General features: G+C 67.9%; 1 protein-coding gene across 1 annotated transcript in view; it reads right to left on the bottom strand.

Annotated features, from left to right (window-relative positions):
- Positions 1–200: 200 nt before the first annotated feature.
- The window catches only part of PRR12 (proline rich 12), a gene marked incomplete at its 3' end in the record, with an annotated part of 36,270 nt that continues 11,591 nt past the window's right edge, over positions 201–24,879 (bottom strand). Inside the window, exons 3-10 of the mRNA XM_088539276.1 lie at positions 22,515–22,673; positions 13,367–16,554; positions 10,395–10,926; positions 5,574–5,664; positions 5,201–5,441; positions 3,098–3,214; positions 1,080–1,213; positions 201–309 (exon numbers count right to left, since the gene is read on the bottom strand). Of these exons, the coding sequence (XP_088395402.1) occupies positions 201–309; positions 1,080–1,213; positions 3,098–3,214; positions 5,201–5,441; positions 5,574–5,664; positions 10,395–10,926; positions 13,367–16,554; positions 22,515–22,673 (4,571 nt within the window). The remainder of the gene's footprint in view (positions 310–1,079; positions 1,214–3,097; positions 3,215–5,200; positions 5,442–5,573; positions 5,665–10,394; positions 10,927–13,366; positions 16,555–22,514; positions 22,674–24,879) is intronic.

Below are 24,879 nucleotides of genomic sequence, written 5' to 3'. Positions count from 1 at the left end.
CCCATGTCCCCCATGTCCCCAGTGTCCCCAACGTCCCCGTGTCCCACCTGACGGCAGCCAGTGGCCGGTGCCATGGCCGTCTCGAGCACACCCGCACGTCCCCATGTCCCCAATGTCCCCAATGTCCCCAATGTCCCCATGTCCCCAATGTCCCCCATGTCCTCAGTGTCCCCAATGTCCCCAGCGTCCCCGTGTCCCACCTGACGGCAGCCAGTGGCCGGTGCCATGGCCGTCTCGAGCACACCCGCACGTCCCCATGTCCCTAATGTCCCCAATGTCCCCAATGTCCCCAATGTCCCCATGTCCCACCTGACGGCAGCCAGTGGCCGGTGCCATGGCCGTCTCGAGCACACCCGCACGTCCCCATGTCCCCAATGTCCCCAATGTCCCCAATGTCCCCCATGTCCCCAATGTCCCCAGGGTCCCCGTGTCCCACCTGACGGCAGCCAGTGGCCAGTGCCATGGCCGTCTCGAGCACACCCGCACGTCCCCATGTCCCCAATGTCCCCAGTGTCCCCAATGTCCTCAATGTCCCCATGTCCCACCTGACGGCAGCCAGTGGCCGGTGCCATGGCCGTCTCGAGCACACCCGCACGTCCCAATGTCCCCAATGTCCCTATGTCCCCATGTCCCCAGTGACCCCATGTCCCCATGTCCCCATGTCCCCAATGTCCCCCATGTCCCCAATGTCCCCAATGTCCCCAATGTCCCCCATGTCCCCAGTGTCCCCAATGTCCCCAATGTCCCCCATGTCCCACCTGACGGCAGCCAGTGGCCGGTGCCATGGCCGTCTCGAGCACACCCGCACGTCCCCATGTCCCCAATGTCCCCAGTGTCCCCAATGTCCTCAATGTCCCCATGTCCCACCTGACGGCAGCCAGTGGCCGGTGCCATGGCCGTCTCGAGCACACCCGCACGTCCCAATGTCCCCAATGTCCCTATGTCCCCATGTCCCCAGTGACCCCATGTCCCCATGTCCCCATGTCCCCAATGTCCCCCATGTCCCCAATGTCCCCAATGTCCCCAATGTCCCCCATGTCCCCAGTGTCCCCAGTGTCCCCATGTCCCCAATGTCCCACCTGACGGCAGCCAGTGGCCGGTGCCATGGCCGTCTCGAGCACACCCGCACGTAGTCCTTCTTGTTGATGTTCTCCAGGAACTTCACGTACAGTCGCTGGTACCGGTTCTTGGCGTCCCCAAAATACCCCAGGTACTGAGGAGGGGACACAGGGCGGGTCAGGGTGTCCCCAGGACCCCCCTGCTGTCCCCTCCCCGGCAGGACCCTCTTGCTGTCCCCAAACACCCCCCTATGCCACCCCCCGGCCACCTTCACAAGGTCCCTTGGGGTCATCCTGCCCCCCCTGCCAGCCCCAAAGACCCCCCCAGAGGAGCCCCATGTCCCGGGGGTGTCCCCGGGGTGTCCCCAGGAATGTCCCCATGTCCCCAGGGATGTCCCCGTGTCCTGGGGGTGTCCTCAGGTATGTCCCCGTGTCCTGGGGGCGTCCCCGTGTGCCCAGGGATGTCCCCGTGTCCCCAGGGATGTCCCCATGTCCCCAGGGATGTCCCTGTCCCCCACAGTTGTCCCTGTGGGGTCCCCACATCCCGGGCCTGTCCCTGTTGTCATGGGCAGATCCCTGTCCTCGAGGGTGTCCCCATGTCCCCAGGGATGTCCCCACGTCCCGGGGCTGTCCCCGGGGTGTCCCCGCGTCCCCAGGGGTGCCCCATGTCCTGGAGCTGTCTCTGGGGTGTCCCCATGTCCCAGCAATGTCCCCATGTCCCCAAGGATGTCCCCACATCCCAGGGCTGTCCCCGTGGTGTCCCCGCGTCCCCGGGGTGTCCCCGTGTCCTGGCAGTGTCCCTGCGTCCCCAGGGATGTCCCCCTGTCCCGGGCCTGTCCCCAGGGTGTCCCTGCATTCCCAGGGTGTCCACGTGTCCTGGCAGTGTCCCCATGTCCCCATGGTGTCCCCGGGGTGTCCCCATGTCCCTGTGGTGTCCACATGTCCCAGCAGTGTCCCCATGTCCCCATGGTGTCCCCAGGGTGTCCCCGCGTCCCTGGGGTGTCCACGCGTCCCCGGGGTGTCCCCGGGGTGTTTCCATGTCGTCCCCACGTCCCGTGGTGTCCCTGTGTCCCGGCAGTGTCCCCATGTCCCCACGGTGTCCCCGCATCCCCAGGGTGTCCCCGTATCCCCGTGGTGTCCCTGTGTCCCAGCAGTGTCCCCGTGTCCCAGGGCTGTCCCCATGTCCCCATGTCCCCATGGTGTACCCACGTCCCAGCAGTGTCCCCGCATCCCCTTGGTGTCCCCATGTCCCAGCAGTGTCCCCATGTCCCAACAGTGTCCCCATGGTGTCCCCGTGTCCCCATGTCCCCGTGGTGTCCCCACATCCCAGCAGTGTCCCTGCGTCCCCGCAGTGTCCCTGTGTCCCCCCAGTGTCCCCGCGTCCCCGCGGTGTCCCCGTGTCCCAGCAGTGTCCCCATGTCCCCGCGGTGTCCCTGTGTCCCCACGGTGTCCCTGCAGTGTCCCCGCGGTGTCCCCGTGTCCCAGCAGCGTCCCCATGTCCCCGCTTCCCTGGGGTGTCCCCATGTCCCCGTGGTGTCCCCGTGGTGTCCCCATGTCCCAGAAGTGTCCCTGTGTCCCTGCGGTGTCCCTGCAGTGTCCCCATGTCCCCGCGGTGTCCCCGCGTCCCCGTGGTGTCCCCGTGTCCCAGCAGTGTCCCCGCATCCCCGCAGTGTCCCCGTGTCCCCGTGGTGTCCCCATGGTGTCCCCATGTCCCAGCAGTGTCCCAGCAGTGTCCCCATGTCCCCGCGGTGTTCCCGTGTCCCCGCGGTGTCCCCGTGTCCCAGCAGTGTCCCCACGTCCCCGTGGTGTCCCCGTGGTGTCCCTGCATCCCCAGGGTGTCCCCGCGTTCCCTCGGTGTCCCCACGTCCCCGCGGTGTCCCCGTGTCCCCGGGGCGTCCCCGCGTCCCCGCAGTGTCCCCGTGTCCCCATGGTGTCCCCATGGTGTCCCCATGTCCCAGCAGTGTCCCCATGTCCCCGCAGTGTCCCCGTGTCCCCGCGGTGTCCCCATGTCCCAGCAATGTCCCCGTGTCCCCGCTCACGTTGCTGGTGGCGCAGAACTGCCGCTGCCCGTCCTTGATCTCGGGGGTGAATTTCTGCAGCAGGGCCTTCTGCACGCGCCAGATCGGGGGGGGCTCCCGGCCCGTCTGCAGCGCCAGCTGGGGGGGGGGACGGGGTCAGGGCGCCCCCGAGCCCCCCACATCCCCCTGAGCCCCCCAAATCCCCCCAAATCCCCCTAAACCCGCCCAAATTCCCCCAAATCCCCCCAGTCCCTCCCCATCATTCCCAATGCTTCCCTAGTGCCTCCCAGTCCTTCCCCATCATTCCCGGTTTCCCCCCAGTCCCTGCAGAAACCCCAGCTGGGGGAGGGGACGGGGTCAGGGCGCCCCCGAGCCCCCCACATCCCCCTGAGCCCCCCAAATCCCCCCAAATCCCCCTAAACCCGCCCAAATCCCCCCAGTCCCTCCCCATCACTCCCAATGCTTCCCTAGTGCCTCCCAGTCCTTCCCCATCATTCCCGGTTTCCCCCTAGTCCCTGCAGAAACCCCAGCTGGGGGGGGGATGGGGTCAGGGTGCCCCCGAGCCCCCCACATCCCCTCGACCCCCCAAGTCCCCCCAAATCCCCCCAAACCCGCCCCAATCCCCTCAAATCCCCCCCAATGGTTCCCTAGTGTCTCCCAGTCCTTCCCCATCATTCCCAGTGTCCCCCCAGAGACCCCAGGTGGGGACAGGGGTCAGGGCGCCCCCGAGACCCCCAAATATTCCCGAGCACCCCAAGTCCCCACAAATCCCCCCAGTCCCTCCCCATCATTCCCAGTGTCCCCCCAGTCCCCCCAGAGACCCCAGCTGGGGATGGGGGTCAGGGCACCCTCGAGACCCCCAAATCCCCCTAAACCTGCCCAAATCCCCCCACATCAGTCAGGGAGCCCCCCAAATCCCCCTAAATCCTCCCAGTCCCTCCCAGTCTCTCCCAGTCCCTTCCCAGTCTCTCCCCATCCTTCCCAATCTCTTCCCAGTCCCTGCCAGTCTCTCCTAACCCTTTCCCAATCCCTCCCTATCCCTTCCCATCCCTCCCAGTCCCTTCCCAGCCTCTCCCAGTCCCTCCTCATTTCTCCCACTCTCTCCTTATCCTTCCCCATCCCTCCCAGTCTCTCTCAGTCCCTCCTCATCCCTCCCAGTCCCTTCCAGTCCCAGTCTCTCCCAGTCCCTCCCCATCTCTCCTAATCCCTCTTAGTCTCTCCTAATCCCTTCCCAATCCCTTCCCAATCTCTCCTAGTCTCTCCCAGTCTCTCCCAGTCCCTCCTAATCCCTTCCCAGTCTCTCTCAGCCCCTTCCCACTCTCTCCCAGCCTCTCCCCATTCCTCCCAATCCCTCCTCATCCCTCCCAATCCCTCCCCATTCCCTCCTCATCCCTCCCAGTCCCTTCCCCATCTCTCCCCATCCCTCCCAATCTCTCCCAATCTCTTCCCAGTCTCTCCCAGTCTCTCCCAGTCCCTCCCCATCCCTCCCAGTCCCTCCTCATCCCTCCCAGTCTCTTCCAGTCCCTCCCCAGTCTCTCCCAATCCCTTCCCAGTCTCTCCCAGTCCCTCCTCATCCCTCCCCATCCCTCCCAGTCCCTCCTCATCCTTCCCAGTCTCTCCCAGTCCCTCCTCATCCCTCCCCATCCCTCCCAATCCCTTCCCAGTCTCTCCTAGTCTCTCCCATCCCTCCCAGTCCCTCCTCATCCCTCCCCATCCCTCCTCATCCCTCCTCGTCCTTCCCAGTCTCTCCTCATCCCTTCTCATCCCTCCCCATCCCCCCTCATCCCACCTCATCCCTCCCAGTCCCTCCTCATCCCTCCTCATCCTTCCCAGTCTCTCCCAGTCCCTCCTCATCCCTCCCCATCCCTCCCAGTCCCTCCTCATCCTTCCCAGTCTCTCCCAGTCCCTCCTCATCCCTCCCCATCCCTCCCAATCCCTTCCCAGTTTCTCCCAGTCCCTCCCAATCCCTTCCCAGTCCCTTCCCAGTCTCTCCCAGTCCCTCCTCATCCCTCCTCATCCCTCCCAGTCCCTTCCCAGTCTATCCCCATCCCTCCCCATCCCTCCCAATCCCTCCCAATCCCTTCCCATTCCCTCCCGCGTCCCTCCCCGTCCCCCCGCGCCCACCTTGAGCGCCTGGATGTCCTCGACGCGCACCACGAACTCGTCGCGCTCGCGGAAGATGCCCTCGCCGCCGCTCTCGGCCTCGTCCTCGTCCGTGTCCCCGCACACGGCCGCCGTCTCCTGCTTCTTGGCCAGGTGCAGCGGCCGCGCGGCCTCCGCGTCCTCGCGCTCCGGGGACGCCGCCGGCGCCGCCGCCGCCTCTGCAGGGGGACCCTTGGTGGCACCGGGGGGCGACGCCGCTGACGTCACCGCTGGTGGCACCGCTGGTGGCACTGCTGACGTCACCGCCGGCGGCACCGCTGATGGCAGCGCTGATGGCACCGCTGATGGCACTGCCGATGGCACCGCCGATGGCACCGCTGATGTCACCGCCGATGGCACCGCCGCTGGCACCGCCGCGGGGGGCTCGGGCTGGGACCCCTCCGAGGGCGCCGGGCTGGGGGGCTTCTCCTCCACGGGGGGGACATCTGCGGGGACAGGGTCATTGCAGGGGGGGGGACATGATCAGGGGGACATCGGGGGGCACCTAAGGGTCCAGGGCACCCTGGAGGGGTCCAAGGGATACAGGGAGGGCTGGGGGGTGTCCAGGGGACCCAGGGAAGGGCTGGGGGCCACCTAAGGGTCCCAGGGCCACCTAAGAGTCCCAGGGGCCACCTGAGAGCATCCTGGGGAGGTCCAATAGGGATTATGGGGACTCAAAGGGCACCTGGTGGACCCAGGAGTGTCCCCGGGGCCACCTAAGGATCCCCAGGCCCCCCTGGGGAGATCCAATAGGGATCATGGGGACCTAAGGGACACCTGGAGGACCCAGGAGTGTCCCTGGGGCCACCTAAGGGTCCCTGGGGCCACCTGGGCACCCCGGAGAGCTCCAATAGGGATCATGGACCTGGGAGTGTCCCTAGGGCCACCTAAGGGTCCCAGGGGCCACATAAGGGTCCCTGGGGCCACCTAAACACCCTAAAGAGCTCCAATAGGGATCATGAACCCTGGAGTGTCCCTAGGGCCACCTAAGGGTCCAGGGCACCCTGGAGGCCTCCAAGGGATACAGGGGGAACCGGGGGGTGTCCAGGGGACCCCGGGAAGGGCTGGGGGCCAACTAAGGGTCCCAGGGCCACCTAAGGGTCCCTGGGGCCACCTAATGGTCCAGGGCAACCTGGAGGGGCCCAAGGGATACAGGGGGAACGGGAGGGGGGCAAAGGGTACCCAGGGAAGTGCTGGGCGTCCCAGGATCCACCTAAGGGTCCCAGGGCCACCTAAGAGTCCCAGGGCCACCTAAGAGCCCCAGGGGCCACCTGAGAGCATCCTGGGGAGGTCCAATAGGGATCATGGGGACCCAAAGGGCACCTGGAGGACCCAGGAGTGTCCCTGGGGCCACCTAAGGGTCTCTGGGGCCACCTGGGCACCCTGGAGAGCTCCAATAGGGATCATGGACCTGGGAGTGTCCCTAGGGCCACCTAAGGGTCCCAGGGGCCACGTAAGAGTCCCTGGGGCCACCTAAACACCCTAAAGAGCTCCAATAGGGATCATGAACCCTGGAGTGTCCCTAGGGCCACCTAAGGGTCCAGGGCACCCTGGAGGGGTCCAAGGGATACAGGGGGAACCGGGGGGTGTCCAGGGGACCCCGGGAAGGGCTGGGGGCCACCTAAGGGTCCCAGGAGCCACCTAAGGGTCCCTGGGGAAGTCCAGTAGGGATCATGGGGACCCAAGGGACACCTGGAGGACCCAGGAGTGTCCCTGGGGCCACCTAAGGGTCCCTGGGGCCACCTGGGCACCCTGGAGAGCTCCAATAGGGATCATGGACCTGGGGCCACCTAAGGGTCCAGGGCACCCTGGAGGGCTCCAAGGGATACAGGGGGAACCGGGGGGTGTCCAGGGGACCCCGGGAAGGGCTGGGGGCCACCTAAAGGTCCCAGGGCCACTTAGGCACCCTGGAGAGCTCCAATAGGGATCATGGACCCGGGAGTGTCCCTGGGGGCACCTAAGGGTCCCAGGGTCACATAGACACCCTACAGAGCTCCAATAAGCATCATGAAGACCCAAGGGATGCCCCAAGAGCCACCTAAGGGTCCCTGGAGAGCTCCAATAGGGATCGTGGAAACCCAAGCAGTGTGCCAGGGGCCACCTAAGAGTCCCTGGGGCCACCTGAACACCCTAAAGAGCTCCAGTAGGGATCATGGACCTGGGAGTGTCCCTGGGGCCACCTAAGAGTCCCTGGGGCCACCTGAACACCCTAAAGAGCTCCAGTAGGGATCATGGACCTGGGAGTGTCCCAGGAGCCACCTAAGGGTCCCTGGAGCCACCTAAACACCCTACAGAGCTCCAATAGGGCTCATGGACCCAGGAGTGTCCCTGGAGCCTCCTAAGGGTCCCAGAGTCACCTAGACACCTTAAAGAGCTCCAATAGGGATCATGGACCCAGGAATGGCCTTGGGGGCACCTAAGGGTTCCAGGCCCACCTGGGCACCCTAGAGAGCTCCAGTAGGGATCATGGACCTGGGAGTGTCCCTGGGGCCACCTAAGAGTCCCTGGGTCACCTAAGGGTCCCAAGAGCCACCTAAGGGTCCCTGGGGCCACCTAAGGGTCCCAGGATCACCTAGACATCCTAAAGAGCTCCAATAGGCATCATGGACACCCAAGGAGTGCCCCAGGAGTCACCTAAGGGTCCCAGGAGCCACCTAAGGGTCCCAGGATCACCTAGAAACCCTAAAGAGCTCCAATAGGCATCATGGAGACCCAAGGAGTGTCCCAGGAGCCACCTAAGGGTCTCAGGAGCCACCTAAGAGTCCCTGGGGCCACCTAAGGGTCCCAGGAGCCACCTAAGGGTCCCAGGAGCCACCTAGACACTCTGGAGAGCTCCAATTGGGATCATGGAGACCCAAGGAGTGGCCCAGGAGCCACCTCAGGGTCCCAGGATCGCCTAGAAACCCTAAAGAGCTCCAATAGACATCATGGAGACCCAAGGAGTGTCCCAGGAGCCACCTAAGGGTCCCTGGGGCCACCTAAACACCCTAGAGAGCTCCAATAGCAATCATGGACCCAGAAATGTCCTTGGGGGCACCTAAGGGTCCCAGGAGCCACCGAGGGGTCCCTGGGGCCACCTAAACACCCTAGAGATCCCCAATAGGCATCATGGACCCAGGAATGTCCCTGGGGGCACCTAAGGGTCCCAGGAGCTTCCTAAGGGTCCCAGGAGCCACCTAAGGGTCCCAGGAGCCACCTAAGAGTCCCTTGGGCCACCTAAGAGTCCCTGGGGCCACCTAAGGGTCCCAGCAGCCACCTAAGTGTCCCTGAGGCCTCCTAAGGGTCCCTGGGGCCATCTACAGGTCCCAGGAGCCACCTTAGGGTCCCAGGATCACCTAGAAACCCTAGAGAGCTCCAATAGGCATCATGGAGACCCAAGGAGTGTCCCAGGAGCCTCCTAAGGGTCTCAGGAGCCACCTGAGAGTCCCTCAGGCCACCTAAGAGTCCCTGGGGTCACCTAAGGGTCCCAGGAGCCACCTAAGGGTCCCAGGATCACCTAGAAACCCTGGAGAGCTCCAATAGGGATCATGGACACCCAAGGAGTGCCCCAGGAGCCACCTAAGGGTCCCAGGAGCCACCTAAGAGTCCCTGGGGCCACCTAAGGATCCCAGGAGCCACCTAAGGGTCCCAGGAGCCACCTAGACACCCTGGAGAGCTCCAATAGGGATCATGGTCACCCAAGGAGTGCCCCAGGAGCCACCTAAGGGTCCCAGGAGCCACCTAAGAGTCCCTGGGGCCACCTAAGGGTCCCACGAGCCACCTAAGGGTCCCAGGATGACCTAGAAACCCTAAAGAGCTCCAATAGGCATCATGGAGACCCAAGGAGTGTCCCAGAAGCCACCTAAGGGTCCCAGGAGCCACCTAAGAGTCTCTCGGGCCACCTAAGAGTCCCTGGGGTCACCTAAGGGTCCCACGAGCCACCTAAGGGTCCCAGGATGACCTAGAAACCCTAAAGAGCTCCAATAGACATCATGGAGACCTAAGGAGTGTCTCAGGATTCACCTAAGGGTCCCAGGAGCCACCTGAGAGTCCCTCGGGCCACCTAAGAGTCCCTGGGGTCACCTAAGGGTCCCAGGAGCCTCCTAAGGGTCCCAGGAGCCACCTAGGAGGCCCTGGGGCCACCTAAGAGTCCCTGGGGCCACCTAAGAGTCCCAGGAGCCACATAAGGGTCCCAGGATCACCTAGAAACCCTAAAGAGCTCCAATAGGGATCATGGAGACCTAAGGAGTGTCCCAGGAGCCACCTAAGGGTCCCAGGAGCCACCTAAGGGTCCCAGGATCACCTAGAAACCCTAAAGAGCTCCAATAGGCATCATGGAGACCCAAGGAGTGTCCCAGGAGCCACCTAAGGGTCCCAGGAGCCACCTAAGTGTCCCTGGGGCCACCTAAGGGTCCCTGGGGCCATCTACAGGTCCCAGGAGCCTCCTAAGGGTCCCAGGAGCCACCTAGGAGTCCCTGGGGCCACCTAAGAGTCCCAGGAGCCACATAAGGGTCCCAGGATCACCTAGAAACCCTAAAGAGCTCCAATAGGGATCATGGAGACCCAAGGAGTGTCCCAGGAGCCACCTAAGGGTCCCAGGAGCCACCTAAGAGTCCCTGGGGCCACCTAAGAGTCCCTGGGGTCACCTAAGGGTCCCAGGAGCCAGCTAAGAGTCCCTGGGGCCATCTAAGGGTCCCAGGAGCCACCTCAGGGTCCCAGGATGACCTAGAAACCCTAAAGAGCTCCAATAGACATCATGGAGACCTAAGGAGTGTCTCAGGATTCACCTAAGGGTCCCAGGAGCCACCTAAGAGTCCCTGGGGCCACCTCAGGGTCCCAGGAGCCACCTAAGAGTCCCAGGATGACCTAGACACCCTGGAGAGCTCCAATAGGGATCATGGACACCCAAGGAGTGTCCCAGGAGCCACCTAAGGGTCCCAGGATCACCTAGAAACCCTAAAAAGCTCCAACGGGCATCATGAAGACCCAAGGAGTGTCCCAGGAGCCACCTCAGGGTCCCAGGAGCCACCTAAGAGTCCCTCGGGCCACCTAAGAGTCCCTGGGGCCACCTAAGGGTCCCTGGGGCCATCTACAGGTCCCAGGAGCCACCTCAGGGTCCCTGGGGCCACCCGGAGCGTCCCGGGGGGTGCCCGGGAGCCCCCGGGGCGGCCGATCCGGGGCACGCGGGGGCACCCACCGGCCGGGTCGGGGTCCTTGCGGTCGCCGGGGTCGTAGAGGGCCGAGATGGCCGAGGAGATGCTCTTCTGCAGGTCCTGGTTCTTGCTCACCGAGTCCTCCTCGTCCGAGGAGAAGGAGGGCAGCGTCTCCAGGTTGCGCTTGAGCTCCTCGTCCAGCCGCTTGCAGGGGCTGGGACAGGCCATGACCAGCCCCTCGGCGCCCTCGGCGCCCTCCAAGCCGGGGGGCAGCCCCACGGCGAAGTGGGGCGCGGGGGGCGCCCGGGGGGTCTTGGAGGGGCTGGTGGCCGCCGCGGGGGGCTGCCGCTTGCCGGCCTTGAGGAAGTCCAGGAAGGAGGCCATGAAGCCCGACTTCATCTCGGGCTGCTTCTCCTCCACCTCCTTGAGCTTCTGCTTGACGCGGTCGCGCGCGGGGCCGCTGCCCTCCGGGGGGGGGGGCGCCGGGGGGGCGCCCGGGGTGGGAGGGGGGGGTGGCACTGGGGGGGCGCCGGGGTGGGGGGGGGCGTCGGGGGCTTTGGGGACGGGGAGCTTGATCTGGGGGGGGGATGGGGGCGACGGGGTGGGGGGGACAGGGGATGGGGGGGACAGGGGATGGGGGGGACACAGGGGATGGGGGGGACACAGGGGATGGGGGGGACAGGGGATGGGGGGACAGGGAATGGGGGGGACACAGGGGATGGGGGGGACGGGGATGGGGGACAGGGGATGGGGGGACAGGGGATGTTGGGGACACAGGGAATAAGGGGGACAGGGGATGGGGGGACCCAGGGAATGGGGGGGACACAGAGGATGGGGGGGACACAGAGGATGGGGGGCACACAGGAGATGGGGGACACAGGAGATGGGGGGACACAGTTAATGGGTGACACCTGGTGGGCTCAGAGCAGCCCCCCGAGGTGCCCAGGACACCCCATATACCCCCAAGTCCCCCCAAATGCCCCAGCACCCCCAACCCCCCCAAGCACCCCCCAAATCCTGCCAGCACCCCCAAATACCCCCATCCCAGCACCCCAGAGCCTCCCTAGGACCCCCAAATCCCCCCAGCACCCCCAAACCCCCCATCCCAGCACCCCAGAGACCCCCTAGGACCCCCAAACCCCCCAGGACCCCCAAACTCCCCCACGATCCCCAAATACCCCCCATCCAGCACCCCTCAACCCCCCCAACACCCCCAAAACCCCCATCCCAGCACCCTAGACACTCCCCAGGACCCCAAATAGCCCCCAGGACCCCCAAATCCTCCCAGCACCCCAAACCCCCATCCCAGCACCCCAAATCCCCCCAGCACCCCCAAACTCCCCATCCCAGCACCCCAGAGACCCCCTAGGACCCCAAATCTCCCCAGCACCCCCAAACCCCCATCCCAGGACCCCCAAATCCCCCAGCACCCCCAAATCCCCATTGCAGCACCCCAGAGACCCCCAAGCACCCCCAAACCCCCCAGCACCCCCAAATCCCACCCAGCACCCCAAAATCCCCATTGCAGCACCCCAGAGCCCCCCAGGACCCCCAAATAGATCCCAGGACCCCCAAACCCCCCCAGGACCCCCAAATAGCCCCCAGGACCCCCAAATCCCCCCCAGCACCCCCAAAATCCCCATTGCAGCCCCCCAGGACCCCCAAACCCCTCAGGACCCCCAAACCCCCATCCCAGCACCCCCAAATACCCCCAGCACCCCCAAACCCCCCCCAGCACCCCCAAACCCCCCATCCCAGCACCCTAGACACTCCCCAGGACCCCCAAATAGACCCCAGGACCCCCAAACCCCCCAGGACCCCAAATCCCCCCCAGCACCCCCAAAATCCCCATTGCAGCACCCCAGAGACCCCAAGCACCCCCAAACCCCCCAGGACCCCCAAATACCCCAATCCCAGCACCCCAGGGCCCCCCCAGCACCCCCAAACCCCCAAACCCCCAAATCCCCCTCAGCACCCCCAAAATCCCCATTGCAGCACCCCAGAGACCCCCAAGCACCCCCAAACCCCCCATCCCAGCACCCAAATCCCCCCAGCACCCCCAAACCCCCCATCCCAGCACCCCAGAGACCCCCTAGGATGCCCAAATCCCCCAGGACCCCCAAACTCCCATCCCAGCACCCCCAAATCCCCCCAGCACCCCCAAACCCCCCATCCCAGCACCCCAGAGACCCCCTAGGACGCCCAAATCCCCCCAGGACCCCCAAACCCCCATCCAGCACCCCAAATCCCCCCAGCACCCCCAAAATCCCCATTGCAGCACCCCAGAGACCCCCAAGCACCCCCAAACCCCCAGGACCCCCAAATCCCCCCAGCACCCCAAAACCCCCATCCCAGCACCCTAGACACTCCCCAGGACCCCCAAATAGACCCCAGGACCCCCAAATCCCCCCCAGCACCCCCAAAATCCCCATTGCAGCACCCAGAGACCCCCAAGCACCCCAAACCCCCATCCCAGCACCCCAAATCCCCCCAGCACCCGCAAATCCCCCCTTCCCAGCACCCCAGAGCCCCCAGGACCCCCAAATAGCCCCCAGGACCCCCAAACCCCCCCCAGCACCCCAGAGACCCCCTAGGACGCCCAAATCCCCCAGCACCCCCAAACCCCCATCCCAGCACCCCCAAATCCCCAGCACCCCCAAACCTCCCATCCCAGCACCCCCAAATACCCCAGCACCCCAAAACCCCCATCCCAGCACCCTAGACACTCCCCAGGACCCCCAAATAGACCCCAGGACCCCCAAACCCCCCAGGACCCCCAAATAGCCCCCAGCACCCCCAAAATCCCCATTCCAGCACCCCAGAGCCCCCCCAGCACCCCAAATCCCCCCAAGACACCTCAATACCCCCCAGCACCCCCAAATCCCCCCTTCCCAGCACCCCAGAGCCCCAGGACCCCCAAATCCCCAGGACCCCCAAACCCCCATCCCAGCACCCCAGAGCCCCCCAGGACCCCCAAATAGCCCCCAGCACCCCGAAACCCCCCAGCACCCCTCACCTTGAGCGGCTTGAGCGGCTCCAAGCCGCCGCCGCCGCCGCCGCCGTCCTCCTCGGCCCCCTTCTTCCCCCGTCCCCGTCCCCGTCCCCGCGGCTTCTTGGGCCCCTCGGGGACCCCGTGGGGCTCGGCCAGGGGCCGGATCCGGGGGCGCCCGCGCGGCCGGGGCGGCCCGTCCCGCTTGGGCTTGGTGGGTTTGCGCCCGCGCTTCTTGGGCCCCTCGGCGCCGCCGTGGGGACAAAAATCGATGTCCCCCATGGGGCTGAGGCTGGGCCGCGCGCGGCAGCTGGAGATGAGGTCGGGAAGGAGATCGGGGAGGCGGCGGCTGTTGAGGCGGATGTCGGCCGGCGCGTCCGCCTTGTCCTCGTCGTCCTCGAACTCGTACTCCTGCGCGTAGGTCTTCTTGGGCGCCGGGAAGGGCTCGCGCTTGCGCAGGAGGTGGAAGGACGACGTCTTGAGCAGCTTCTTGGGCTTGGACGAGCAGAACAGCGGCGACGGCAGCGGTGGCTTTGAGGTGACACCGTGGTGGCCGCTCTGGATGAGCCCCAGCGGCTCCGCGTTCACCGTGGACGGCAGCTCGTGCTTGGCGGCCTCGAGCGCCAAGTGCTGCTCGGTGGCCGCGCAGAAGCCGCCGCCGTAGCCGGGCGCTGGTGGCGGCAGCAGGTCGTACGCGGGCGCTTTGAGCCCCTCGGGGCGCTCCATGGCGGCCGCGCCGGTGTCACCGGTGTCACCGGCGCCCTTAGGGAAGTCGTCGGGGCCGCACGGCGCCGGCCCGAACATGTCCTCCATGCCGGGGAAGAATCCGCGCTCCTCGTCCTGCAGCAGCGCGTCCGGGAAGCAGATGGACGTGAGCGGCACGAAGCGGCTCTTGGCGCCGGGGCTGCCGCCCTCGAACTTGGCGTCGCCGCCGGGCGCCGCGTCCGATTGCGGCGGCGGCGGCGGCGGCGGCGTCCCGGGGGGCTGCCCCACGGCGGCGGCGGCGGGCGCCAAGTGGGGCTCGAGGGCCAGCTCGGGCTCGAGGAAATCCTGCATCTCGGGCGGCTGCGGCAGCACCTCGAGCGCGGCGGGCGGCAGCGCGCGCAGCTGCGGCGAGGCCTGCGCGCGCCCGTGCTGCAGGTGCGCCTCCAGCAGCTGCAGCGGCTGTTGCGGCGGCGACGCGGCGCGCTGTTGTTGCTGCGGTTGTTGTTGCGGTTGTTGCGGTTGTTGTTCCAGGAGGTGCACGTCGAGCGGCGCCCGCGCCTTGGCGCGCGCGTGCAGCTGGCTCTGCGTGTGCGTCAGCACCGACTGCAGCAGCGGCCCCGCGGCGCCCAGCGGCGCCAGCTCCGCCGGGGTGGCCGCGGTGGCATCCAAAAGGCCACCGAGATGCGGCTCCAATGCGGGTGGCTCGGCCACCATGCGCCCGTGCTCGGGGGTCTTCTGCATGAAGGGCAGCTCCTTGGTGGCACCGTCAAGATGTCCCGGCGGCGCCTTCTTGAGCTCGGCCGCGTAGGAGCCCAGCGCCTGGTGGCCGTAATGCACCACGGACGTGGCCAGCCCCTCGCGCGGCCGCTCGCCCTTCTTCTTGGCCCCGTCCTCCTCGTCCTCCTCCTCCTTGAGCAGGGAGAGCTCCAGCGCGGCGCCCTCCAGGTTGGAGTTGGGCCGGATGACGCTGTGGAGCTGGTAGCGCTCCTCCTTGGCCAGCGCGCTGAACGCGCCCATGGCCTTGGCGGCGCCGCGCTCCTGGCACGCGCCGGGGCTCGGCGCCTGCAGCAGGTGCTGGATGAGGAAATCCTCGTCCTCGCTGCGCTCGGCGCCCAGCAGCTCCGCGTCGCCCTTGCCCTTGGCGTAGCCGCGCTCCAGCGCGCCGGCGCCGTACCCCGGCGCCAGGAACGCCGCCGGCGCCATCACGGCACCCAGATACTTATGGGGCTGCCCCGGGGACGCGCCGCTCTGCGGCCGCGGCGCCGGCGGCGACTGCAGCGGCCGCGCGATGCCCGAGGGGCTGCCGTGGGGGTACGGCAGCGCCGGGCACGCCGGCGAGTGGCCGGTGCTGTAGCTGAGCGAGGGGCTGCCCGCGGGGAGCCCCTGCGAGTGCGGCGCGCCGTAGGCGCCCGCGGCGCCGGCCTCGCCGTACGGCAGCGCCTGCAGCGCCTCGGGCGAGTAGCTCTGCCCCGCGCACGGCTGCGCCGCCGCCGCGGCGCCCGCGTAACCGGGCGCCTTTTGCGCCGCGTCCGGCGTCGCGGCGGCGCCGAACGGCCCCGGCGGCTGCTGGGCGCCGCCGTAGCCGCTCGCCGGCCCCAGCGCCAGCAGCCCCGGCGGCGGCTGCCCCGGCGAATAGGCCGGCGACTGCCCGGCGATCACCGAGCTGCCCTTGGCCGCCGGCGCCGTGTAGCTGCTCTGGCACTTGGGGGTGGCCGTGGAGCGCGCCGGCTGCCGCGACGCCGAGTAGCTCTTGGATTTGGAGCCGGCGGCGCCGGAATACGCCGGCGACTGGATGATGGGCCGGTACGCGGGCGCCTCGCGGGGCGTTTTGGGCGCCTGTTGGGCGCCCTCCGACGCGCCCGGCGCCGCTTCGGCGAGGGGGCTGCAGGGCAGCGCGGCGCCGCGGTGGGCGCCCATCTGCTGCTGGTAACTGCCCCCACAACTTAAATAATGCTGCAACGAGTGTGCGCCGGGCGGTAGCGCCGGTTGTGCCCCGTTCCCGGTGCCCGGGCGCTGGTAGTGCTTGATGACGCTGTCCTGGCGCGGCACAGCGGGCGGCGCGCCGGCGAACACGGCCGCGTTGTAGAGCTGCGGCGGCGGCGGCGGCGGCGGCTCGGCCGGCAGCAGGTTGAACTGCGAGGGCAGGTGGCGCGCGGCCGAGTCCGGCGCGGCGCGGTACGCCGAGCCCTGCGGCGGCGGCGGCGGCGGCGGCGGCGGTGGCGGCAGCGCCGGGCCCAGCACGGCCGTGGTGGCGGCGGCGCCGCCGAGGCGCTCGAAGCCCAGCGCGCCCTGCGCCGGTTTGATGTGCAGCAGCGGCGGCTCCGGCGGCGACAGGAGCCCGTTGGAGCCCGGGCTGAAGGCGGCGTCCAGCGAGGAGCTCACCGGGAAGCTGCGGCCGCCGAACGGCGCCGGGTGCTGGTAGGCGCTGAGCGCCGACGACGACGGGAAGGTGCCCGAGCCGGGGAGGGCGCCCGAGATGAAGAGCTCGGCCGGCGCCGGCGTGTGCATGGCTGCGGGGGGGACGGGGGGGGTCAGTGCGGGGGGGACATGGGGGGACACCGGGGGGACATGGGGACACCCAGGAGCCACTGGGAAAGGATGGGACTCCCAGGGAGCCCCCAGGACACATGGGGACACCCAGGAGCCCCTGGGACAGGATGGGACCCTCAGGGGGTCCCTCCCCGGGACACACGGGGACACCCTGGGACACACGGGGATCCCCAGGGATGGGATGGGACCCCCAGGGACACAGGGGGACCCTCAGGAGCCACTGGGACAGGATGGGACCCCCGGGACACACAGGGATCCCCAGGCACAGGATGGGATCCCCAGGGATGGGATGGGACACCCAGGGACCCCCTGGGACACATGGGGACACCCAGGAGCCACTAGGACAGGATGGGACCCCCACGGACCCCCAGGGATACATGGGGACACTCAGGAGCCACTGGGACAGGATGGGACCTCCAGGGACACATGGGGACCCCCAGGAGCCAGTGGGACAGGATGGGACACCCCGGGACACACAGGGATCCTCAGGGATGGGATGGGACCCCCAGGGACACAGGGGGACCCTCAGGAGCCACTGGGACAGGATGGGACCTCCAGGGACACATGGGGAAGCCCTGGGATGCCCCGGGACACACAGGGATTCCCAGGGACAGGATGGGACCCCCAGGGACAGGATGGGACCCCCAGGAAACTCCAGGGACACACAGGGACACACAGGGAGCCCCAAGGACACATGGGGACCCCCAGGAGCCACTGGGACAGGATGGGACACCCCGGGACACACAGGGAGCCCCAGGGACACATGGGGAACCCCTGTGACACCCCGGGACACACAGGGATGCTCAGGGACAGGATGGGACCCCCAGGGACACACAGGGAACCCCAGGAGCCACTGGGACAGGATGGGACCCCCAGGGGCACAGGCGGATCCCCAGGGAGGGGATGGGACCCCCAGGGACACATGGGGACCCCCAGGAGCCACTGGGACAGGATGGGTCCCCCAGTAAACTCCAGGGACACAGAGGGACACATGGAGAGCCCCAGGGACAGGATGGGACCCCCTGGGGACACCCACGGACACACAGTGACCCCTGGGGATGCATGGGGACCCCCAGGGACACACAGGGACTCACTGGGGACCCCCTGGGGACACATGGGGACTGCCCGGGACACACAGGGAACCCCAGGGACACATGGGGAACCCCTTGGACCCCCCAGGACACACAGGGATCCCCAGGGACGGGATGGGACCCCCAGGGACACAGGGGGACCCTCAGGAGCCACTGAGACAGGATGGGACCCCCAGGGACACATATGGAACCCCAAGGACAGTATAGAACAGGATGGGACCCCCAGGAGCCACTGGGACAGGATGGGACCCCCAGGGACACATGGGGACACCCAGGAGCCACTGGGACAGGATGGGACCCCCTGGGACACACAGGGAACCCCTGGGACACCCCAGGATACATGGGGAACCCCCAAGAGTCACTGGGAAAGGATGGGACCCCCAGGGACACACGGGGACACACGGGGACACACGGAGATCCCCAGGGATGGGATGGGACCCCCAGGGACACAGGGGGATCCTAAGGAGCCACTGGGACGGGATGGGACCCCCCAGGACACACAGGGATCCCCAGGGATGGGATGGGACCCCCAGAAGTCACTAGGAAAGGATGGGACCTCCAGGGACACACGGGGAACCCCAGGGACAGGATGGGACCCCCAGGAAACTCTGGGGACACACAGGGACACATAGGGACCCCCCAGGGACACACAGGGACCCCCCGGGGATGCATGGGGACACCCTGGGGACACATGGGGACCCCCAGGGACACACAGGAACCCCTGGGGGCGCACGGGGACCCCCCCAGAGTCCCCAAGGACACACAGGGACCCCCTGGGGACGGACGGGGAGCACCTGGGGACATGCGGGGATGCACGGGGCCGCGTGGGGACACATGGGGACACCTGGGGCCACACGGGGACCCCCAGAGACACACAGGGACCCCCTGGGGACGCATGGGGACCCCCTGGGGATGCATGGGGACTCCCTGGGGACACACAGGGACACACAGGGACCTCCCAGGGACACACTGGGACCCCCCGGGGATGCATAGGGACACCCTGGGGACACACAGGGACCCCCTAGGGACGCACGGGGACCCCCTAGGGACGCACGGGGATGCATGGGGCCATGTGGGGACATGCGGGGACCCCCTGGGGACACACGGGGACACCTGGAGACACACAGGGCTGCACGGGGACACCTGGGGACGCACAGGGACGCATGGAGACCGCCTGGGGACACACGGGGACGCATGGGGACCCCCTGGGGACACATGGGGACGCATGGGGACACCTGGGGCCGTGTGGCGACACCTGGGGCTGCGCACAGGGATCCATGGGGACCCCTCGGGGACACCTGGGGACACCTGGGGCCACACAGGGACCCCCTGCGGCCACGTGGGGACACCTGGGGACCCCCTGGAGCCCCCAAGGACACACAGGGACCCTCTGGGGATGTGCGGGGACACCTGGGGACACACAGGGACACCTGGGGATGCACAAGGACCCCCTGGGGCCACACGGGGACACCTGGGGATGCACAAGGACCCCCTGGGGACACACGGGGACACCTGGGAACACACGGGGACACCCTGGGGCCACGCGGGGACGCATGGGGACGCCCAAGGCCACATGGGGACCCCCTGGGGATGCACAGGGACTCCCTGGGGACACACGGGGACCCTCTGGGAACGCACAAGGACGCATGGGGCCGCGCGGGGACACCTGGGGACGCACAGGGACCCCCTGGGGACGCATGGGGACCTCCTGGAGTCCCCAAGGACACACAGGGACCCCCTGGGGACGTGCGGGGACACCCTGGGGACACATAAGGACACCCTGGGGCCGTGTGGGGATGCACAAGGACCCCCTGGGGACACACAGGGACCCCCTGGGGCTGCGCAGGGACACACGGGGACACCCTGGGGCCGTGCGGAGACGCATGGGGACCCCCGGGGCCACATGGGGACCTCCTGGGGCCACATGGGGACCCCCTGGGGACGCATGGGGACTCCCTGGGGACACACAGGGATCCCCTGGGGACGCACAGGGATGCATGGGGCCACGTGGGGACACCTGGGGACATACAGGGACACCCTGGAGCCCCCAAGGACACACAGGGACCCCCGGGGACGTGCGGGGACACCCCAGGGACACGTGGGGACACCTGGGGACACATGGGGACATGGTGACACACTGACCCATCTGCCAGGACGGGCTGTGGAACTGCGAGAGCAGCGACGAGGCCGCGTGGGGACGCACGGGGACCCCCTGGGGACACCTGGGGACACCTTGGGGACCCCCTGGGGACATGGGGACACCTTGGGGACACGCTCCCCCGTCTGCCAGGAGGGGCTGCGGAACTGCGAGAGCAGCGACGAGGCCGCGTGGGGACACACGGGGACACCCGAGGACACCCGGGGACACCCCAGGGACACGCGGTGACACATGGGGACACATGGGGACACATGGGGACACACTGACCCGTCTGCCAGGAGGGGCTGCGGAACTGCGAGAGCAGCGACGAGGCCGCGTGGGGACACACAGGGACCCCCTGGGGACCCCCTGGGGACACCTTGGGGACATGGGGACACCTTGGGGACACATGGGGACACATGGGGACACACTGACCCGTCTGCCAGGAGGGGCTGCAGAACTGCGAGAGCAGCGACGAGGCCGCGTGGGGACGCACGGGGACCCCCCGGGACCCCCTGGGGCCACCTTGGGGACACCTTGGGGACATGGGGACGCCTTGGGGACACACTGACCCGTCTGCCAGGACGGGCTGCGGAACTGTGAGAGCAGCGACGAGGCCGCCGGCCCCGGCTGTGGCCACGTAGGGACACACGGGGACCCCCTGGGGACTCCTGGGGACCCCTGGGGACACCTTGGGGACACCTTGGGGACACCTTGGGGACATGGGGACACACTGACCCGTCTGCCAGGAGGGGCTGCGGAACTGCGAGAGCAGCGATGAGGCCGCCGGCCCCGGCTGCGGCCACGTGGGGACACACGGGGACACATGGGGACACCCCAGGGACACACGGGGGACACATGGGGACACCTTGGGGACATGGGGACACGGTGACACCCTGACCCGTCTGCCAGGAGGGGCTGCGGAACTGCGAGAGCAGCGACGACGCCGTGCGGGGACACACAGGGACCCCCTGGGGACCCCCTGGGGACACCTTGGGGACCCCCTGGGGACATGGGGACACCTTGGGGACATGGGGACACGCTCCCCCGTCTGCCAGGAGGGGCTGCGGAACTGCGAGAGCAGCGACGACGACGCCGGCCCCGGCTGCGGCCGCATGGGGACACACGGGGACACCCGAGGACACCCGGGGACACCCCAGGGACACGCGGTGACACACGGGGACACATGGGGACACATGGGGACACATGGGGACACACTGACCCGTCTGCCAGGAGGGGCTGCGGAACTGCGAGAGCAGCGACGAGGCCGCTGGCCCCGGCTGCGGCCACGTGGGGACACACGGGGACACATGGGGACACCCCAGGGACACACGGGGGACACATGGGGACACCTTGGGGACACCTTGGGGACATGGGGACACACTGACCCGTCTGCCAGGAGGGGCTGCGGAACTGCGAGAGCAGCGACGACGCCGTGCGGGGACACACAGGGACCCCCTGGGGACCCCCTGGGGACACCTTGGGGACATGGGGACACCTTGGGGACACCTTGGGGACATGGGGACACCTTGGGGACACACTGACCCATCTGCCAGGACGGGCTGCAGAACTGCAAGAGCAGCGACGACGCCGTGCGGGGACACACAGGGACCCCCTGGGGACCCCCTGGGGACACCTTGGGGACATGGGGACACCTTGGGGACACCTTGGGGACATGGGGACGCCTTGGGGACACACTGACCCGTCTGCCAGGAGGGGCTGCGGAACTGCAAGAGCAGCGACGAGGCCGCCGGCCCCAGCTGTGGCCACGTGGGGACACACGGGGACCCCCCAGGACGCACAGGGACACCCGGGGACACCCCAGGGACACATGGGGACACATGGGGACACCTTGGGGACACCTTGGGGACATGGGGACACACTGACCCGTCTGCCAGGAGGGGCTGCGGAACTGCGAGAGCAGCGACGAGGCTGCTGGCCCCGGCTGTGGCCGCATGGGGACGCACGGGGACCCCCTGGGGACCCCTGGGGACCCCTGGGGACACCTTGGGGACACCTTGGGGACACCTTGGGGACATGGGGACACACTGACCCGTCTGCCAGGACGGGCTGCGGAACTGCGAGAGCAGCGATGAGGCCACGTGGGGATGCACGGGGACCCCCTGGGGACCCCTGGGGACCCCTGGGGACCCCTGGAGACACCTGGGGACACCTTGGGGACACCTTGGGGACACCTTGGGGACATGGGGACGCTCACCTGTCTGCCAGGAGGGGCTGCGGAACTGCGAGAGCAGCGACGAGGCCGCCGGCCCCGGCTGCGGCCACGTAGGGACACACGGGGACCCCCTGGGGACTCCTGGGGACCCCTGGGGACACCTTGGGGACACCTTGGGGACACCTTGGGGACATGGGGACACGCTCCCCCGTCTGCCAGGAGGGGCTGCGGAACTGCGAGAGCAGCGACGACGACGCCGGCCCCGGCTGCGGCCGCATGGGGACACACGGGGACACCCGGGGACACCCCAGGGACACACGGTGACACATGGGGACACATGGGGACACATGGGGACACACTGACCCGTCTGCCAGGAGGAGCTGCGGAACTGCGAGAGCAGCGACGAGGCTGCTGGCCCCGGCTGTGGCCGCATGGGGACGCACGGGGACCCCCTGGGGACCCCTGGGGACCCCTGGGGACACCTTGGGGACACCTTGGGGACATGGGGACGCTCACCTGTCTGCCAGGAGGGGCTGCGGAACTGCGAGAGCAGCGACGACGCCGCCGGCCCCGGCTGCGGCCGCGACTCCAGCGCTGAGATGAGGTTCATGACGGAGGCGTCGGGCGGCGCCGCGCCGGCCGCGTGGAGCCCCGCGTCGAACAGCCCGGACAGACCTGGGGACAATGGGGACACGTGGGGACATGGGGACACAGAAGGACATGGGGACATCGAGGGGACATGGGGACACGAGGGGACATGGGGACATCGGGGACACGGGGGGACATGGGGACATCGGGGGGACGCCCCGGCTGCGTGCAGCCCCGCGTCGAACAGCCCGGACAGACCTGGGGACAATGGGGACATGGGGACATGGGGACACGGGGGGACATGGGGACATGGGGACACGGGGGGACATGGGGACATCGGGGGACATGAGGGCGCCGGCCGCGTGGAGCCCCGCGTCGAAGAGTCCGGACAGACCTGGGGACAATGGGGGCACGTGGGGACACGTGGGGACATCGGGGACATCGGGGGGACATGGGGACAATGGGGACATCGAGGGGACATGGGGACATCGGGGACATGGGGAGACATGGGGGGACATGGGGACATCGGGGACATGGGGGGACATGGGGACATTGAGGGGACATGGGGGGACATGGCGGTGACACCCCGGCCGCGTGGAGCCCCGCGTCGAACAGCCCAGACAGACCTGGGGACAATGGGGACATCGAGGGGACATGGGGACACGGGGGGACATGGGGACATCGGGGACATCGGGGGACATTGGGACAATGGGGACATGGGGGGACATGGGGACACGGGGGGACATAGGGACATCGGGGAGACATGGGGGGAGATGGGGGGACATGGGGGACATGGGGGGACATGGGGGGACATGGGGGGACATGGTGGTGACACCCCGGCCGCGTGCAGCCCCACGTCGAACAGCCCGGACAGACCTGGGGACACGGGGGGACATGGGGACATCGAGGGGACATGGGGGGACATGGGGACATTGAGGGGACATGGGGACATCGAGGGGACATGGGGACATGGGGGCGCCGGCCGCGCGCAGCCCCGCGTCGAAGAGTCTGGAGAGACCTGGGGACACGGGGACACGTGGGGACATCGGGGGACACGTGCGGACATGGGGACACGTGGGGACATCGGGGACATGGGGACACGGGGGGACATCGGGGGACATGGGGACACAGGGGCACCGGCTGCATGCAGTCCTGCATCAAACAGCCCCGACAGACCTGGGGACATGGGGACATCAGGGGATGTGCGGACACGGAAGGACATGGGGACACAAGGGGACATGGGGACACATGGGGGAGACACGGGGACACGGGGACCCCGGTGGACACGCGCTGGGGACCCAGGGGACATGGGGGACACCCGTGACACGTGGTGTGGTCCTGGGGGACACGCGGTGGGGACCCAGAGGACACGCGGGGCTGTGGCGGTGACACATGGGGACACGTGGGGACACAGCGGTGACACGCGGCAGGGACACACCGTGACATGCGGGGCCGTGTGAGGACCCAGAGGACACGCAGTGACACACGGGGACACGTGGTGGTGACCCGCGGTGACATGCGGTGACATGCGGTGACACGCGGGGATGTGTGGGGACCCAGAGGACACGCAGTGACACAGGGGGACACGCGGTGACCCGCGGCGACACGCAGAGGTGACCAGTGGTGACCTGCGGTGACGCGCGGTGACACGTGGTGGCGGTGACATGCGAGGACACGTGGGGATGTGCGGGGACCCAGAGGGCATGTGGGGCTGCAGCGGTGACACGCGGGGACACGCGGTGACCCGCGGAGGTGACACGCGGTGACACGCAGTGACCCGCGGTGACCCGTGGTGACATATGGTGACCCACGGTGACCTGCGGTGACCCGTGGAGGTGACACGCGGTGACTCGCGGTGACATGCGGCGACCTGCGGTGACACGTGGTGACCCGCGGAGGTGACACGCGGTGACCCACGGTGACCCGCGGTGACCCGCAGAGGTGACACGCGGTGACACGCGGTGACACGCGGAGGTGACACGCGGTGACACGTGGTGACCCACGGTGACCCGTGGAGGTGACCTGCAGTGACCCGCAGAGGTGACACGCGGTGACACGTGGTGACACGCGGAGGTGACCCGCGGTGACACACGGCAGTGACACACGGTGCCCCGTGGTGACACACGGTGACACACGGTGACCCGCAGTGGTGACACGCGATGACCCGCAGTGACACACGGTGACACACGGTGACATGCGGAGATGACATGCAGTGACCCGCGGTGACACACGGTGACCCACGGTGACACGTGGTGACACATGGTGACCCACGGAGGTGACATGCGGTGACACG

Source organism: Tinamus guttatus, unplaced genomic scaffold, assembly GCF_059628265.1.
Source record: "Tinamus guttatus ecotype Peru unplaced genomic scaffold, ASM5962826v1 Tinamus_guttatus_pri_ptg001557l, whole genome shotgun sequence".
NCBI lineage: Eukaryota > Metazoa > Chordata > Aves > Tinamiformes > Tinamidae > Tinamus > Tinamus guttatus.
This window is presented reverse-complemented; position numbering and strand designations above follow the sequence as displayed.